Source organism: Rutidosis leptorrhynchoides, chromosome 3 (assembly GCF_046630445.1).
Source record: "Rutidosis leptorrhynchoides isolate AG116_Rl617_1_P2 chromosome 3, CSIRO_AGI_Rlap_v1, whole genome shotgun sequence".
In the NCBI taxonomy this organism is placed as follows: Eukaryota; Viridiplantae; Streptophyta; class Magnoliopsida; order Asterales; family Asteraceae; genus Rutidosis; species Rutidosis leptorrhynchoides.
In genome coordinates, this window is record NC_092335.1 from 433,784,915 (window position 1) to 433,800,025 (window position 15,111).

The following is a 15,111-nucleotide window of genomic DNA, read 5'->3' on the forward strand; positions in this document are numbered from 1 at the left end:
TTTTAGACAAACTTTGTTATTATTATTCAAATATGGGTTCTTTTTACGTGATTAATTACGTTATATATGTATGCGAAATACATGTCTCAATAAAATGCTGTAATGTAGCTTTTATGATAAGAAAAATAATAATTGTGATGAAAATTAGAAGAAAGTGGTGAGAAAATATATGTAGTTCATTTATTCTGACCAAGTTAAGTATATCAATATGTTTGTAAAATGACAAGTTTTTAAGTCGGAATCTGTAATTTCACGGATCATTATAAGTAAATAACTTTAGCATTCACGTTTACTTAATATCTAAAAGATATTGTTAAAATGTTTCGTTATTGTTAAGATGTTTCCTTTAAACAAGAGTCATTTCACTAGCTCATTCACATAATTCTATTATACAAATAAAAATATTTAAAATTAAAATTCATTAAAAACTTCGAAAGTTAAACTCAATTTTTTTAAAATATAGAGGGAGTAAATTAGATGAAGTGACTAGGTCCCACCTTCCAAACAAACCTACACTACTCTCCCGTTTCTCTTACCTTGCACTTTTGCCCTTTTTATGAATATTTTATTGTTTTGGTATGTTGTGTTGTCAACATATCTTACACAACAGTACCAACACGGCAACACCTACCTCACAAGAAATACACAGATATTAACAAGGGATTTTTTATTTTATTTTATTAAGTTTTGAAATTTCTCTTATTACCTTTTTTATAGGGTTCAAAGCCGGCAATAAAACGTATCTGATTTCATCTTGATCTACAAACTTGGTAAGTTTTTTCTGGGTTTTGTTTTGTTTTTCTAAAATGGGTAATACTGGTTGTTGTTTAATACTGTACCTTCATAACCCAATTTTACAACATTTTTTTTTTCTTGTTGGTGAAATACAAAAAACCAATTTTTATGGTAAAGTTCAAATATTTTTTTATGGGTACCTCCCCTGTTTTTTTTTTTTTTTTTGGTTCTAATCAATTTAAACAAAGATTGGGGTTTTATTCTAATTTTGATCTTTTACACTTTGTATTCGGTTACTTCATATGTTTTTTTTCTTCAAAAAATGTACAGTTTCTTGATGTTTATCCTATAACATATCTGTATACTTGTTGAATTCTTCATTTTTTAAATTTTTTATTTTTTTATTTTATTTAATATTGAGGATACAACAAAACCCTTTTCAATCTTGTTATTAAAAACAAAAATATGCTCACCGCTTAAAGAATTTATTAGCTTACTCCAAACACTGGAACCTTTGTATAAAGCATTTGAGCTTAAAAGAATTTTTCCTTATCATTACTGTTGTAGAACATATTCAACTTCAATAAAGTTTGTTCCTTTTTGGTCAAGATTCCATATTCTTAGCTTTAATTTCTCATTTCTTGTATGCAGATTCCTTAATCTTACAAGGTGATTTGATTAGTGTTTTGATATAAAGAAATGGGTTATAATTGTGATTACTGCCACGAGGCAAGATCAATGATATATTGTAGTTCAGATGAAGCTTACTTATGTTTATCATGTGATCGAAATATTCATTCTGCAAACGCTTTATCTAAACGCCATTCGAGAACTCTCGTATGTGATAAATGTAACTCACAACCAGCATTTGTTAGATGTGTTGATGAAAAGTTATCACTTTGTCAAAATTGTGATTTGGAGGGACATAATGGATTTAATTCGGCTTTTGGTTCGCATAATCACGAAGCGTTGAATTGTTATTCCGGTTGCCCTTCAGCTGTTGAGTTATCTTCGATTTGGTCTTTTATGTCCGATTCTGTTACCGATTCCACTTGTGAGCAGGAAATGAGGTTAATGACCATTGCAGATGATAAAAAGCATCAAAATTTATCTGCAGAAGTGGAGGGGCATGATTTGAAAAATGCAAATCAACAAGCTAATCTTAAAGATAAATTTACATCTAAGGTAAATTATGTTGAGGTTTCACAGTTATGGGCGTTATGGGGATGCAGTGGCGATTCTAGGCTCGAATCAAAACTCAAAGGATCTATGGAGTAATTTTTTTTTTCTTCATAGGATGACAATTTACTTCCATAAAACCATTAGTTTTGAAAATATATGCGTCCTATCTTTAAATTCATATTTAGTGGTGTTCTATATAATTTGAGTTTTAAAAAATCTACACTAGTGGGGTCCAGGACCCCACACCATATAACATGGAATTGCCCTGTGTGAGTGTTTGGGATAACGTTTAATCATTATGTTTTATCAAGCATACCCTTACTGTTTTGACTGATAATCATTTGAAGTAATGCAATCCCAAACACCCTTAATGAAATAAAGTTTGTATCTTGACTGATGGGGTTAACAATTTATGCAGGTTTCAGGTACAAAAGGGGGTGAAAAATCCATTGACGACGGGTTTTATGATGACTTCACTATGGATGAAGTTGATTTAAGCATTGAGAACTATGAGGTGCTCTTTGGTGTAGGTAATAACGATCCCGAACATCTTTTCGCAAAAGATGGTATCGATAGCTTGTTTGGTGCCAAAGAAACATCTGTTTCCGAATCCGTTTGTCATGGTGCCAAGGTATCATAATTGTACTAGTGATCGATATTCGTTTATATTGTTGCAAATATAATACAGGATTACAGGATCAATATGCCAACAGCGCATAATGCTCAGGGTTTGGATTTTTTTTTTTTTTTTTTTTTTTTTTCATTAGGAGTCTTGGACTGAACACGGAAGTGGTGTTCAACCTGCATACAGTAATGCTGCATCAGCTGAATCATTGAGGAGCTGTAAAACTGAGCCAAATCCCTGTTATGAAAGACAATGGTCAAATATTTCATTTTCAAGTCAAACATGGGAGAGCACTGCTACTGCTACTGCTACTGCCGGTGATTATCAGGACTGTGGAGCTTCCACGATGCTTCTCATGGGTGAGCCACCCCCGGCTCATGATAGCACCAATCCTTCGGGTATCAGGAACGATGCTGTCCTTCGTTATAAGGAGAAAAAGAAGAATAGAAAGTGAGTAGTTTGTATGAACTTTCATGGACATTTTGTAAAATGGTTGGTCGGGCGGATTTGGTAAGGGGTCAAAACGGGTAAACTTATTGTCCAAATTGATATTTTAGTGTCTCATGTATGATTACAAAAATGAATGTATTGTAATTAGAGTAACTTATACCGATTGTCCACCAACGGTCCTTATCTTTTGAAAATTACACCTATAGTTCCTGTTGTTTTCATGAAATTACACAAATCGTCCTTATCTTTTTAAAATTACATCGATAGTTCATAACATACTTAAATGTGTACGTTGATGGTCCATGACTTACTTAAAATGTGCGATAATATGAGGGACGACTAACGCGCATTTTAAGTAAATCAAGGACTATCAACGTAGTTGACTATCTGCGTAAAGCTTTAAAAGATGAGGATGATTGTCGTAATTCGATGAAAATCTTTGGGACTATCACTAGGATTTTCGACTGGGCTGTTGGTGTAACAATTGGTATAAGTTATTACCTTATTAAATATATATAATGATAATGATAATGATAATGATATAGCCTATTGTGTGCATAAAACTATACTTTGGGTGACGTTTGACTTGTTTTCTTTTGAGCTGGTGCTCATGGCCTATAGAGATAAATAAGCAACCAAATGGGCAAATAATGTTTTCTTTTCTATTGTAGATTTGAGAAGAGAGTAAGGTATGCTACACGAAAAGAACGAGCGGATGTAAGAAAACGTGTGAAAGGGCGTTTTGTGAAAGTGGGTGAGGCTTACGATTACGATCCCATGAGTCAAACCAGAAGCTACTGAGAGTATATACATTTCTCGATCATATGCATGAGGAAAGTTATTATGATATATATATTTGATATATATCTAATATGTACATGTATTACTTTCTTTTAGCAATGACAAACACTTGTATGGTTGTCTCTCAGGGTGTTTGCGGCTGGATTATAAGCTCGATTGCTCGAACGAATGCTGATTTCACCATGCGACCACCCAAAAATCAAGATTCTTCATTACAGTTTGTTTCTTGACATGAATTAAAAAGTGAAAAAGTGAACCTTTTGATCCTGTTGAGCAAAGACGCGATGTCGTGGTGAATATGAAGATCGATGTAGTAGTATGTAAACTCAGTAACAATTGATAAGCTCATTAACAATTGATGTATCTATAAAAGCAAAAAAAACATGTGATGGTAACATGTTCTGTTTGTGATTTGTGTACACACAATGAGAGATTTGTAGACTAATCATGAATTAGGCTTGATTTGAATTTTTGTAGCTCATTGTTTAACCGGGTTGCGTTCAATAGCATTTTTCAAATAGTTAAGTTTTCGTAGTTCATATCTTGTTCCTTCCCTTCACATTTTTGTAACTAACAAATTGTTTTATGACAAAATTACACGGTCTCGTCCTTGTGATTTGTATGAAATGACAGATTTGCCCTTATGTGCTTAGCATGTGAGTGGAGCTAATGAAAATATTTAACGGATGTTTGTTGGAGGGACGAGCCATGCAAAAACATGAAACGATAAGGACTCGGAGTGCAAAAAAAGTTCATTGATTCGGAGTGAAATTTCATACAAATCACGTGGACGAGCCGTGTAATTTTGTCATGTATGACAAAATGATAGATAATATGACTTTATTAACCGAGTCAACAGCAAACGTCGATTTATTGACGACTTAACTGTCGCTTAGAGCCTAAATTGAACTTTAAACAGGTTTAAACCACATGGAAATTTGATTATACCATTTTCATGGCGTCTAATTCCTTTTTAACCTACTACTGGTCGGAGGTCTATTCGGAAGCAAAATCTCTATCCATGGAACATTGAGAGGGATGACTTTCTCTATTCTTGGGGTCTTTCACTCGGGGTGGAGAAATGACTTCTCTTTAATAATCTATGATAGAGGAATAATTGTTTACATCTCACCTTCCTCATATTTCACTTTTTGTGGGATTGGAGTTTTGTTGTTGTTGTGACAAAATGATAGGTAAAAATTAGGGTTTAAGCTACTTAGTAGTCATATACTTTTAATTTTGTTCCAATGTAGGCTATATACCCGGAAAATACTATTGTAGGCTATATACTTTGAAAAAGTGAGCTAATGTAAACAAAAGGTGAACAGTTACATGTTAAACCGGTTAAACTGATTATGTGTCATTTTTTAAATGAAAACATACAGTCCCTGTGATTTGTATATTTTGCATGTGCAGTCCTTAAAGTTAACGGATGTTGATCCAATAATAATCAAATTTTATGTCCGAAAATAAAAATCTGAATCTGCTTCTGCTACGTCATCCGATAATCAGATGAACACCAATTGTTCTTCAAAGCAATCATATTCGATGATTCTGAATCAAAGATATTCTGACATTGACATTGAATCCATTAGCAATCAATCATAGAGCATTAAGGAATATGAATTTGTAACCAATTCATAAAAAATTGCATATAAAGTTGAGCTCCGAGGAAGAACAGCGACGGTTGAAGGTATGAGATCCAAAAATCAAACTTCGAATTTTAGATGTTTCTAAAGTCATGATTCCATCACCAAAATGTTGTAAACTCATCACTCAATGCTCGTCGATCATCATCATTGCTTAAAACACCATATAGCTCATGAATTCGATCGAAGAATAGCAGTTTGACTTTGTTGCTTTGAATTTTGACATGAAAATTAGAGCTTAAATCATGAAGTTTGATTCTGAAACTTTGCAAGTAGTATCACGAGATCATTGTTCACACATCAACATTTTTTTACTTTTTTCAAAACACATCTGAGTTGTGTCGGAGACCTCAGCAGTTCACAACAGTTAAACCGAATGAGTTTTCGATCTTCAGCAAAATTTGTTGTTAATCATGAATTGATTAATAACGAAGGAAAAGTTGAGAATTAGATGGGGTTTGGTGTTCTTTTCTTTAAAATGACGATGATGAAGATGAAGATCTGAAACATGCATGAATTAAAAAGTTTGGGGACCAACCATAAATTTTTTTCAAGCAAATACCTTATTTATCAGGTTAACAAGTTAGGTTAGTTTATATTAACACACTTTTGAAAAAAAAAAAACATAGCCTACAATAATAGTTATATAGCCTACATTGAAATAAAAATAAAAGTATATGACTATTGAGTAGCTTAAATCATAAAAATTAATGGTTAAACTAGAAAGTAACAAAAAAATACATGTGATGAGTATTTTTTCTTAAACCGTGTGTTTTTTGTCTGGAACAATAGATTCATGACGGAAGGAGTATTACTCTACAATGTTTTGTTTTTATATATAAACAATGTTTACATCCGATAATTAAAATATGGTTAATCATTTTCCCCGATTATTGAGATTGCGTTTGATAAGACATAATGATAATGATTAAATGTTGAATAATTCAAAATATAAGTGATTCTAAAGTTATGAACAACTTATTCATAATGGCAATTAACTTTTTTAGGGTAAAGCGATGACCAAGTAAAAAAACTACTAATAAAAGAATGAAACAATGAGTATTAAGGCTTCAAAACGAAGCCAACAAACAACTAATAACCCAAAAGCAACGAACCTGCATGCAAGAATGAAGCAACACACACAAATACAAGAAATCAGTTTTAGCTCCTTACTAAGGGATATTTGTTTCACTTTTAATAAGATTTTAGCCGTTTTAAAAAAAAACAAGACTTTAGTGAATTTGTCAAAATATCTCCATACTTCTAACTTGAGACCGATTCTAGAATCTCAAAGCCATATGCTTCCGACTTGCATTAGAAAAGATAGCCTCGAACAATTGATCTTCATTCTATCGCTTGAATTTTCTATTATTACGTTCTTGCCAAATATAGTATAAGGTCCCGCAAATGAAAGTTTTGGGACAATGACCCTGCTTATATTTCGATGAGCCACATGCACTACAGGAACCAAAATATTCTTCCATTTGGTCTTTGAACAAGAAATATCAATAAAATTACCCACTTCCCTTGATATAAACCACAATCTGAGAATAAATTGACATGAAAATCGATAGTAGACTTGTATAATGGGCAACTCAGCATGCCATTATCTCTTATATCCAATGGCTTTAACTTATCTCGAGTCTTTAATCTTTCACCGATGAGAAGCCACATCACAAACGCATGACATGGAATACATTGAGAGAACCAAACTACATTGTACCATGCTACACAAGAAGGTCGAGGACGGATTGTATCCAAGAGTTGCTAACTGAAAATATCTTCAAGTTACCATCATAATCCTTCAATATTAGAGAGTGTGAGACGTTCTTTTTTTTTTGGGGGAGGGGACAATTCGGGTTCTAATCGGGAGAGGGGGGGGGGGGGGGGGGTTGGCTCATTAAAAGCCAAAAACTTGGCACTCTTGGGCAAGTGATGGTGGAGGTTTAAAACCGAAACCGACTGCTTGTGGTCAAACGTGATTCGTAGTACCTATGGAATTGACGGTTGTTTGGGGTCGGATAGTGGGCTTGCTCACCGTTCAACTTCAAGTACTTGGTATAACATCATTTGTGCAGGAAATTATATTGAAGAGTTACAAGTCCCGTTTAAAAGTTCGTTCACAAAATCGGTTGGTAATGGTGATTCTACTTCGTTTTGGAATGAAGTGTGGTGCGGTTCGGATTCTTTCAGAAATAACTTTCCTAGATTATTCAGGTTGGAGTCTAACAAGGATGCTTTGATCAGTGAGCGGATTGGTCCCCTGGAAGAACATGTTGCAAATCAAAATGTTGTCGCTACTGTAGTTTCCTCGGCTCCTTCACATTCTGGACGCGGTGTTGCTACTGTTGCTGCAGGTCCTAACCAGCCGGTTGGCCCATCTGTTGCTACGCGGTCTGGCCTATCTGCTGGTACGTTTCAGTTTCATTGGGCATAGGTGCGTGCCCCATCTGGGCGTACAGGGGGGAGTTGATCGATTTAACTAATCTTCTTCGTAGCATCTCCTTGGATTTTAGTGTTCGTGACTCGTGGAAATGGTCCCTGTCTTCTAATGGTTTGTTCGAAGTCAAAAAATTATCTTCTCTTATTGATGCTAAGCTTTTAAATTATGGAAATGATATTTCATGTGAATCTTTGAGAAATAATCTTGTCCCTAAAAAAGTCGAAGTCTTTGTTTGGAGAGCTTTATTGAAGAGAATTCCGGTCCGTGTTGAATTAGATAAAAGGGGTATTGACCTTCATAGTGTTCGTTGTCCGGTTTGTAATGATGATGTGGAGTCGGTGGATCATTTTCTATATAGGTGCAAAATCACGGTTGATATATGGACTCGTATCTTTAAGTGGTGGAATTTTGAAAACCTCTCAAATTTAAACGGAAGCAATTATCTCCGAGGTATATCTTCGCGCTCCATGTCTTCTTTCGAAAAGTATCTTTGAAAAGCCGTGGAGTGGGCTTGTGTTTATCTTTTGTGGAAGAATCGTAATGCTACGGTGTTCAATAACAAAGGAAGCGTTGCTCCGGTACTTCTGAATGATATTCAAGTCAAATAATTTGAGTGGATTTCGGGTCGTCTAAAAGGAAAAGATACAAGTATCGATTGGTTGAATTGGCTTTCGAATCCCCATGTTTTTCTTCATAAATAATTAATTAGCTTCTTTGTTGGGTTGCAATCTTTGCTTCCCCCCCTTACTGTGGCTGTTTTTTAGTTTTTCCTCGGTCCGCCTCGTTTGGCCGAGTGCTTCTTGTTGTTCTCTTTGTGTTTCGTTTTTTTTAATACCATCTTGCTTTTCAAAAAAAAAAAAAAAAAAAAAAAACAATCCTTCCATAAAGTTTTACCTTTACGAGAGTTTAAATTCGACAAATTCAAGTAACAAATTTTCCGGTACTTAATCATCCAACTCGTAGGCCATCTCCCTTTATTATGTTGAATAAGATCAGCAACATTTGATGTTAAGGTGAAACTAGCATTGTGTAGGGTTCGTAACATATGCATGAGAACGTGTCGAAGAACATGGTTATACTATGCATGTTTACATCTAAGGATTACTTAGATATAGGGAAGGAGTTTTAGGGTATATTACACAGGTATGTTGCCAACATGGAACTCGAAACTTTGATAAGTCAACTATAATTATTATTAATATAAATGTGTTACTATAACTAAGATTACAACTATAATTCTTTCTAAACGTCACATTAATGTCTGGGCCAACATACTCCAAATCTATCACCAACATACCTTGAGCTGGATCATGTATTGTCGTTCGGTAATGACAAGTTGTATCCTTATATATATTTGTGGCTTTGTGAGTGAATAAGTAAAATTAAGTTTTAATTTTATATGAAGTATTTTTAAACCTGGAATTCGTTCGAATTTGAAATCTGACATAGATACTGGTCCATATACATATGTCGATCACCTACCACTATATGCTATTAGAGTGCGATATTGAGCAGCATACGCTCAGAATCTAATATAGTTTATTGCATACTGGGGTAGACAAGCAAGAGCGGCTGATCTTGGATTTCCTCATGTACCTGTCACAGTTTTTGAATGGGCTACGGTATTGAGAAATTAAGAATACCGACATTCTCACATCAGCGGACATAGATACGTTGGACTTCACCCGCTAGTACGGGATGATACTACAGTAGGATGGTCCACATGGAGACCTTGGCGTGTGAGTATACTGCACATTGAGAGTTGTGTGTAGCCGCAACTACCCAATCGTTGGGAAGCCCATTCAAGTTGCTTTAGCTACATAAATCGAATGTTGCATGTATTATTCAAAGTCCAATATAATTTTAGGAAGGCCCTGCCGATATTAATAATATTTAATTTTGATTCTCTATATTCGTTGTCAGTATTTATATATTTGTAATATATTCAAGATAATGTATAAATAAATATAAAAACGTAACTCACACCACATACCATCGCACACGTTGTATTGTGTGTTACGTAGAGCGAGTTGCGAGTAACTTTGGATGATGCCGTTCAAATGAATCAACGATCAAGGAACACACACCACGCACTGAATAGCACACATGGTGCTTGCTCAGTGAGCATTTTTGTAATTTTGTAATTTTAAGGGCATATCATTATAATGTTTAGCAAAATGAAGCATTTCGGCTAATTCCCTTATTTTTCATATTTAAAAGAAAACATTCAATTAGTTATATATGGATTATGCATCAACTCATCTTTTAGTGGGTATCACGAGTTTTCAAGGCCTCAAGGACCATCTTTATTGTTGAAAAATTTGATTGAAAAAGTGTGTTTCACCAATGTTTGGACACAAATTAATATATAACAAAATGATATATGTGACGACCCGGAAATTTTCGACCAAATTTAAACTTAATCTTTATATTATTTCAACACGATAAGCAAAGTCTATAATGTTGAGTCTCAAAATTTTTGAACTATTTCTTGAAATCATTTAACCTTGGACTATTCCCGATGATTCACGAACAATTGTGTGTAAATAAATATGTAAATATATGTATAACTAAATTCTATACACAGGTAATATATATATATATATATATATATATATATATATATATAAAATAAATATTAAAGATTCAATAAATTATATAATTGATAGATATGATATATGAAAATATATTAAACTTAATTAACAAGTTTGAATATAATTGTTATATTAATATTATTATCATTACTAGTAATAATATTATTAATATTATTAATAAATTGCTATTATTATATATTGTAATATATAAATATTAAATATTAGATATATGTTATTATATAAATATTATATAACTATTAAATATTACATAATTAATAATGTATATATTAAATGTAATTACATGTAAAAATATAGCTGTTATACTAAGAATATTATTATTATTTTCATTATTATTATCATTATTAATATTAATATTAAAACCAATATTATCAATAGTATTATTTTCAATATATAACTTATAGATATGAAGTTTAATATATATGAAATGTTATAGTATTATTATTACTAATATTATTATTATTATCATTAATAATATTCGTATTATTATAATTAATATTATTATTATTAATAATATTATGGTTATAAATTTTATAGTTATTATTATCATTATCATTAATAATAATAGTATTATTATCACTATTATATTATTATTATTATTATTTATAATATTAAGAGTATTATTATTATTATTATTATTACTATAGTTATAATTATTTATTAATTAATTATTAGATATAAATACAGATACATACTTACGATATACAAATACTGATATATATATATATATATATATATATATATATATATATATATATATATATATATATATATATATATATATATATATATATATATATATATATATATATATATATATATATATATATATATATATATATATATATATATATATATATTATACTGACATATACATATATATATAAAAACAGACATATACATATATATATATATATATATACTGATATATACATAAATCAGTATTATTATTGTATTAATAATTAATAATATAATTATACGTATATATACATAAAAGAATCAAATTTAGTTTCACATCTTAATCATACAGTAAACAATTTTGTTTCATGTTTCTGAAATAGTTAAATATCAAATCGATCGTACCAGTTTGTTAGCAATTGTGATGACCCGAAAATTTCTGATCAAATTTAAAATTTAATCTTTATATATTTCTGACACGATAAGAAAAAATCTGTAATGTTAAGTCTCGAAAGTTTTGAAATCTATATTCATGTAATCAATTACCTTCGACTATGCCCGACGATTCACGAATAATTGTTGTAAGTAAATAAATATACACATATATATAAAAATATAAATAAAAGCATATATATAATAATTTGAAATATTAATATTATTATTATCATTAATAATATTAATATTAATATTATTATAATTAGTATTATTATTTGTATCATTAATGTTATTATTATTATCATTATTATTCATTATTATTATTACTATTAATATAATTATTTTATTATTGGGATTATTATTATTAGTTTACTTATTTATGACAAATACTAAAGAAAAATTATCAGATAGATTACAAATTCAGTTAGAGATCTCAATTAAGCTTTATTTTTTTTTTACTTATTTACTTATTCCGTTTTCTGTCCTTCTATCTCTTAATTGTGATCATTTGTCAACCACCATTACTAAACAACAAACAAGTGTACTGCTTTAACTATGTAATTGAGAGATAAAATTATTACTACTCTATATCTTGATTCCTATCTAACTAATACATAAATATCCTAACATACTTGAATACAAGAACACACATATGTGATTCCTCACCATCTATTCTATTCTTTCCTTCATTTTCTTCTTTCCCTGATTGTGCATATCGACCCAAAACACCATCATGAAACTAGAAACCACCATGGAACAATCTTCTACTGCTATTCTCCTTGCTCGATACCAAACAGACACCATCTACAATTTGTTTTGTTTTCTATTCCTATTTCAGCTACAAACAAAACTCATTAAGGTAACTACCACCACCTCCTTTATCTTTTCTTTCATTTTTCCTCTTTCCTGATTGTTGTAATCTTGAACCAAAACACCATCATCGAACTACAAACCAATTCATGTTCACTACTGCCATTCTACTTCGACACAACCTACAGACCATCAAGTTTATACCCTGCAAACTGCTTGTTTTGCTGCTACTTCCATTCGTATTCTCTATTCCAAGCATCTCAAACCCGAACACCCTTCTTGTATGAAACCCACTTGGGTGTTACAACTGTCGAAGACAAAAGCACAATACCTACTACTATTAACCACCTGTTGCTCCTGTTAATCAAATAAAAACCAAAACCCATTCAATCACCTCCTTCAAATACAGAAAAACACATTAGTTCATCAAATGAATTATGATTCAAATATACTTTCATAGCACTTGCAAAACAAAATTGTTGAGGCCATTATGGCAAACGGTTTGATATCAAAAACTAAATTATCAATTTATTTTGATCACTGGATACTTGTTTGCGCCTTGTAAGGTATTAACCCTAATTGATTTACACTTCGAAATTCCAGATTTAAAGTCAACAAATAAAACTTTTCGGTCAACCTTTCAATTAATGAAATATAAAGTTGTTTCTGGAACAAATGATTGATCACGAGTGTTCTATGGGAGATTCTAAACATTTTTCGTGAAGGAATTTATACCTGGAACGCTTTAGATATCAATTTCTGACTATTAGGTTCATCATCAATATCGCCTCTGTTCTTGGTCCTGACTCCCTTCACAAAAATTTCTCGGGCGTAGGCTAGGAATTCAATTGATCTTGTGATTTGATTTCTTTTTGAAGTTGATCTGGAAAGTTGGGGCAGCGTATGAATTTGGGGGAAGTGAATTGAGCAGGCGACTGCTGCTATGTGTTTCCTTTTTAATATTTTTTTTCTTCGATTGAAACCAAGAAACAGATTTGCCAAACGGGGTTTGATCAAATGTTACTTGGGCTGCCATGTTTTCGGTTGGTCCAAGTTCATTTTGGGCCGTATAATTTATCTTTTGATGGGCCGAGATTTTTTATTTTCTGTGGGCCAAAGTAAACGGATTATAAGTATTTGAGTGCGGTTTTAATCAGAAAATAATAGATGGTTAAATGGTTAAGGGGTATGTTGGGTGGACGAGAGGTCATGGGTTCGAGTCCAGTCCATGGCGTTTCTTTTTACTAAAAGCTTCTAAAGGGGTATACATTCTTATTTTATTTCTATCATCATCATTATTATTATTATTACTATTATTATTATTATTATTATTATTATTATTATTATTATTATTATTATTATTATTATTATTATTATTATTATTATTATTATTATTATTATTATTATTATTATTATTATTATTATTATACGATCATTAAAATTTTTATCATTAATATTATAAATATCATTAAATGAATATTAAGATTATTATTACAATTATTATTAATTTTAGGAATATTATAATTATTATTATTATTACCATTACTATTATTATTTTTAATAATATGATTATTATTATTATCATTACTAATATCCTTATATTTAAAAGTATTATTTTTTTTATCAAAGATATCATTCTTATTAAAATTATCATTTTATTATTGTTATTATTAGTAATAGTAATATTATTATCATTATTGTTATTATTATAAATATTGTTATTATTATTATTAATATCATTATTATTATTATCATTATTAGTAAACGTATTATTATTATAGATATTATAGTTATTATTATTATTATTATTATTATTATTATTATTATTATTATTATTATTATTATTATTATTATTATTATTATTATTATTATTATTATTATTATTATTATTATTATTATTATTATTATTATTGTTATTATTATTATTATTATTATTAATATCATTATTTTTATGACAAATAAATACTATGCATATATACATATATTTTATTACATACAATTACATATTAAGCATATTTTTTTATATAAATGATACATATAACAAATTATTTATATAATACTAATTATATAGGTATATATATGTTGATATCACTATAAACATTAATTATTTTAATATATATACAAAATAAATATATATACCATATAATTTAAGATATAATATAAGTATACGTTTTAAATGGAATTTAATATAAATTCTATATAACTATAAATATATAAATAATAAATATTAATAAATGAAATTATGTAAGTTCCATTATATGTGTTAATAAATATATAATTGATATAGGTTCGTGAATCCGAGGCCAACCCTGCATTGTTCAGTATCGTCGTATGAATATTTTTACTACAAAATATTGTAGAGTGAGTTTCATTGATCTCCTTTTACTCTTTACATTTTTGGGGCTGAGAATACATGCAAATGCTTTAGTAACTATTTTACAATAATTATATGCGTGAGTTTCATTTGCTCCCTTTTTTACTCTTTACATTTTTAGGACTGAGAATACATGCGCTTTTATAAATGTTTGACGCAATAGACACAAGTACCTTAACTGCATTCTATGATAGAATTATCTGGGATTGGGGTTGATTATTATGACACGCATTAGCCCCCGGTTTCCGTTAGAGCGTATGAGCTCCCGAGCCGGGTGGATGGTTTATTATTTACGACATTTTGGCACTGGTTGTCCT

General features: G+C 30.4%; 1 protein-coding gene across 1 annotated transcript; it reads left to right on the forward strand.

Annotated features, from left to right (window-relative positions):
- The first annotated feature begins 599 nt into the window (after window positions 1-599).
- LOC139897886 (zinc finger protein CONSTANS-LIKE 10-like) lies at window positions 600-4,304 on the forward strand. The gene is made up of 5 exons (XM_071880599.1): window positions 600-770; window positions 1,387-1,920; window positions 2,336-2,548; window positions 2,685-2,992; window positions 3,664-4,304. The coding sequence occupies exons 2-5, from the start codon at window positions 1,435-1,437 to the stop codon at window positions 3,791-3,793; spliced, it is 1,137 nt and encodes a 378-aa protein (XP_071736700.1). The 5' UTR covers window positions 600-770; window positions 1,387-1,434; the 3' UTR covers window positions 3,794-4,304.
- Window positions 4,305-15,111: the final 10,807 nt, after the last annotated feature.